A 4,429-nucleotide genomic window follows, 5' to 3' on the forward strand; every position below is an offset into this window, starting at 1 on the left:
AGGAGGCAGCAGGAGGCTGGCACCAGGGATGGGTCTGAGCATGGTGGAGACTGGGGACGGGGATCTGGACGGGACTGATGCTGAGGATGAGTTTGGGGTGAGGGTAAGATTGGAATTGGGCCTGCATGTGAGTTCAGGCTTTTGGACAGGGCTTAGTTATGATCGTACTGACTGACATCGCCCTCAGATCCTACACCATTGGCCTGGGCCTGCACAGACGTGACCCACCATATGAACCAGGTAGTCTGATGATTGAGGCCAGTTTGTCTGTGAAACACCCAAAATACTACAAGACTTGGAATGGCAGTGACATCATGCTCATCAAATTGAGTAAACCGGTTGTGGAAACAAGCACCATCCGCACCATCCCCATCTCCTCTGAATGTCCCAAACCTGGAACGAGGTGCTGGATCTCCGGCTGGGGTCAGCTGTTGAATGGTGAGTTTGGGTGTTGTATATGTTTTATGTGTCTGGACTCATTGACACCCGGGGCTGTCTCTGCCCAGGAGCGTTTCTTACCTTACTGTCTTTGTCACAGGCCAATACCCTGATGTTCTGCAGTGTGCGCTTATTCCAGTGCTATCAAGAGAGTCCTGCAAAAAAGAGTATCTGGCATACTTTGACCGCACTATGTTCTGCGCTGGGGGTGAGGGCACCAAGGATTCTTGCCGGGTAAGAGACCTGGACAGAGAGGCAAATGTTTTGAAAGGAGATGGGGTTGTAAAACCCACAGAGAGCACAAGGCCATGAAGGAACAAGGGAAACTTTCAAGCCTCAGAGGACCCTGGGAAGATGCAGATGCAAAGAAAAACAGAAAGATGAAACTGGGTGGGTGAGAAAGAAACAAAGAGGAACAGGGCAAAGTAGCTACAGAGAAAGGCCAGGAGAGCCACAAGCAAGCAGCTGGCAGAGCCACGTGGAGCCCTGGTGTTGAGAGACAGGGGATGAAAGGAAAACCCCAGGAGGGACAGCAGGAGGCTCCAGAGAGATGGCGCAAACTTGTAGGCACACACTGGTGACTACATTCAGGATCCAGCCCTGCTGCCAAGCACAGCTCCATGTTCAACTCCACTGGCTACCCAGCCCTAAGTCCTGGTTCAACCAGTCTGCCCCTCCCATTGGACCTCAGCCAGGGCTGGAAAATGAGATGCAGGCAAGAGATGGAGCTCCTCAGGGGACCTTTCCCAGGCCTGGAAGGGACAGCTGGTATTTGATAGGCCGGAAGGAATGGCCCTGGCTGCCTACAGTGCTATGGTTTCATGGCTTGGGTTTTAAGGGCATTGCCCTCCAGTTGGGCCCTCAGGTCTCCCTGCCTTCACTGTCGGACAGTCACCAGGGTCTCTTTGTCTCCCCCTCACCTCCGCCTCCTGCACCCACGTGTCTCTGGGGCCGGCTGGGGCTGCCTCCCTACTACTGTCTCAGGTTCCTGCACTGTGTACTTCCGCCCTGCTCTCTCACTCTCCCTTTGCCTCTTTGCGCTTCTGGCTTTCTATGCGTCTCTCCCTCCCTCCTGTCTTCCAATCCCTAACTTGTTCTTCTCTTCTCTCAACAGGGAGACTCTGGAAGCCCCTTGGTCTGCCGTGGGTTTCTGCAGGGCATTGTGTCCTGGGGAGTCGCTCCCTGTGGGCGACCTGGATTTACAGGCATCTACACGAACCTCTGCAAATTCAAATGGTGGATAGAAAAAACTATCCAGAGCAGGTAGCCATGGGTGATCTTGGAGCCAAGAATCCAGCACCACCTTAGAAGCCTACCCCCAGGCTCCAGCCTCCAGTCCCTCACAGCTTCAGTCTCGAGGTCCATCCTCAGGGCCCACATTCCAGGCCCCAGCAGCAGCTCAGAGCCAACAACAGCCTTCTCTTCAGAACTCACAAAGACCATAGTAGAAAAGATTGGTTTTCAGTCTCCTTTTCTCTCTCTCCCAAAGCCAGCCCAGAAATAAAGACTGTTATAAAAAGCACTAAGGATTCACTGGTTTGTTTGCTTGGCTCACACTCTACACTAAGGCCCCCAGCAGATCCTCCGAAGAGCAGAGGTCCCGGGCCTCCTAGCTTACATAGTAGAGTGCGGAGCTGTAACTGGTCAGATGAGCATATCCACTAATGCAGAGTGTAATTCCCAGTTTTGTATGCTCTACAGTAGGTAAGTGCTCTGTGAGGGCATGTCCAGGTCCAATCCCATAAAAGAGATAAAGCTACAGAAATCCTGTCCCCAGATTTGTTCTAATAGTGTTTGTAGACAGGATATCATGTCTGCATCTTGTACCATGAATAACCAGTAAGACAACAGTATACAATGTATTAGTTATTGAAACTGTCCTACTAATTGGTTTTGAAACTATCTCATTGCTATGTGTTTCTCAATAAAATTGAAAAAAAAAAAAAAAAAAAAAAAAAGACCCACAGCTTCTGTGTGACCTCCAACCTCTCATTTCCAAGCTGCCTCCTTCTCCACCTGACTGCTCTTGGGACAGTTTCGGAGATGAGAAAATTGACAGCAGAAGAGAGGTGGCTTCCTCAGGGTCCTAGTGTTGCAAGCTGAGAGGATCAGGCCCAGGCAGGGGCTGGGGGACAGCTCAGCGTGGAAAGCTCAGGGCTCTCCTACTGTGTATATATCGCATCCCCGGCCTTACAAGGAAAACACGACACTGCATCCAGGATCCCAGCATCTCACCCAGCTGCGCTCTGGAGTGAAATCCATCGCACACGCACAGGACCTCTGGGCTCTCTTGGGCAGCTCCCAGCTTCAAGGCCACTTTCTTCCCTTAGATATTTTGCCCAGCAGAGTCAGGATCCCTCACTGAGGCCTGACCCCCATCTGAGAAGTGACTCAGGTTCTCCTTGAACTTTTTCCCTAAAATGCTGAGGCTGATGTGGGAGGACGAAATCTGTTCAGTCTCAGCAAACTCACTCTCTCACGTTCATTCTGGGCTTGCAGATGTGCCCACCATCAGACATAAGTGGTTTTTGGGCTCTGCTTATCCACCGGTTTACTTATTGGCTTTATGGCCATTAGGATATATGTATAATGTGTCAGGATCTAATGAGATGGTTCTGCCTTCCTTGCCTTTGTTCAAAACTGCAAGAAGTAATTCAGTTTGTGGTGACTGTTTATCATTTTAAAATTCATTACAGTAAACCACACTCTGCCATGAAACTTCCTCGTAATTCACCCCCTAGCTCTGAATGCGCTTGTTCCACTGTGCTTGCTGCTTTCTGAAGCAGCTCTGGAAGTCCTTTTCTGTGTCTTCGTGAGAGGTGGTACACACATGGTGAGGAGTCTGCCAAGTGCCATTCAAGGGCATCGCAGGCTCATGAGAGCATTCCAGTGTCCTTGTCACCTTATTTACCTGGTCTGGGACTGAGTGACTCTGGCTCGTCCCTAAAGTTAAAATAATGATGAGATGCAAATGCCTGAATGGATCCAGGACATGGAGCCAGCCGTGATAGCGCAGCTAAAGAAGGCACTCATGCAGGAGCACTGCTAGGACAGTTTCAAAGGGGCTCCAGATCAATGGGATAAGTGTTTGAAGCAAACAAGAGTATTTTGAATGAGCGCTTGCATGGCAAGCACAAGGGCCTGAGTTCAATCCCCCAAGCACAAGGGCCTGAGTTCAATCCCCCGTTCCACAAAAAAAAAGAGCATTTTTGAGGGAAATTGTCATGGCTGACCTCTGGATGTCGCTCCAAAGCCTCACACAGTCACAGAGTGGGCTTATAGAGTTTGTGATTGGTTCATGGTCCAATGCTGGGCTATAGTGTGAGTGTTACCCCACCCTGGGCAGGCTGCCTGCCTACAGTGTAAGGAAGGAGGCGAGGCTTGCCCTCTGATGCTGTTCCTCCCTTTTGCTTTTTCTGCTCTTGCCGTGCTCTGACCCCGTGCACTGTTGCGCTCTGCCATGTGCCACTCTACCTTGGAGCCAGCAGAGTTTACACTGAAACCTCCTCCAATGGTGAGCTAAATAAACCTTTCCTTCCTTAACATTGGGTGTTAGTTATTTCATCCCAGCATTGATAGAAAAGCAACCAAGACAGAAATTATTGGCAAAGTTTCTTTTACTGTCATACACTTGAAAAGTTAAGATATTCATCCCATATTAAAATAGCACAAAATATATTAGTTAATTAATCTTCATTTTCATCTGGTCTAGAGCTTTGTCCAGGACTTCTACTATCATGAAGTAGTGGTGGACATTTTCATTATGTTCATGAATGTAAATACATGATTTTTTAAACTCATGTATTAGGTAGGAAGCTTCTTATACAGTTTTGACCATCAATTTTTATCAGGTTTAGACAGAGGTCATCTATCATAAATAGCTGTTGAACTTTATTGATTCTTCTTTAGCAATATATTGAGATGGGGGCTGGTGAGATGGCTCAGTGGTCTAAAGCACCTACTTAGAACAAGCTTAGCAAAGCACAGGGAC

At 48.9% G+C, this 4,429-nt stretch overlaps 1 protein-coding gene across 1 annotated transcript in view; it reads left to right on the plus strand.

Moving 5' to 3' along the window:
• The window catches only part of LOC101579278 (kallikrein-4-like), an 8,048-nt gene extending 6,343 nt beyond the window's left edge, over nucleotides 1-1,705 (plus strand). Inside the window, exons 3-5 of the mRNA XM_012512731.1 lie at nucleotides 188-438; nucleotides 539-672; nucleotides 1,553-1,705. Coding sequence (XP_012368185.1) covers nucleotides 188-438; nucleotides 539-672; nucleotides 1,553-1,705 — 538 coding nt within the window. The remainder of the gene's footprint in view (nucleotides 1-187; nucleotides 439-538; nucleotides 673-1,552) is intronic.
• The last annotated feature ends 2,724 nt before the right edge of the window (nucleotides 1,706-4,429 follow it).

This window comes from Octodon degus, unplaced genomic scaffold (assembly GCF_000260255.1).
Source record: "Octodon degus isolate 3935 unplaced genomic scaffold, OctDeg1.0 scaffold00268, whole genome shotgun sequence".
NCBI lineage: Eukaryota > Metazoa > Chordata > Mammalia > Rodentia > Octodontidae > Octodon > Octodon degus.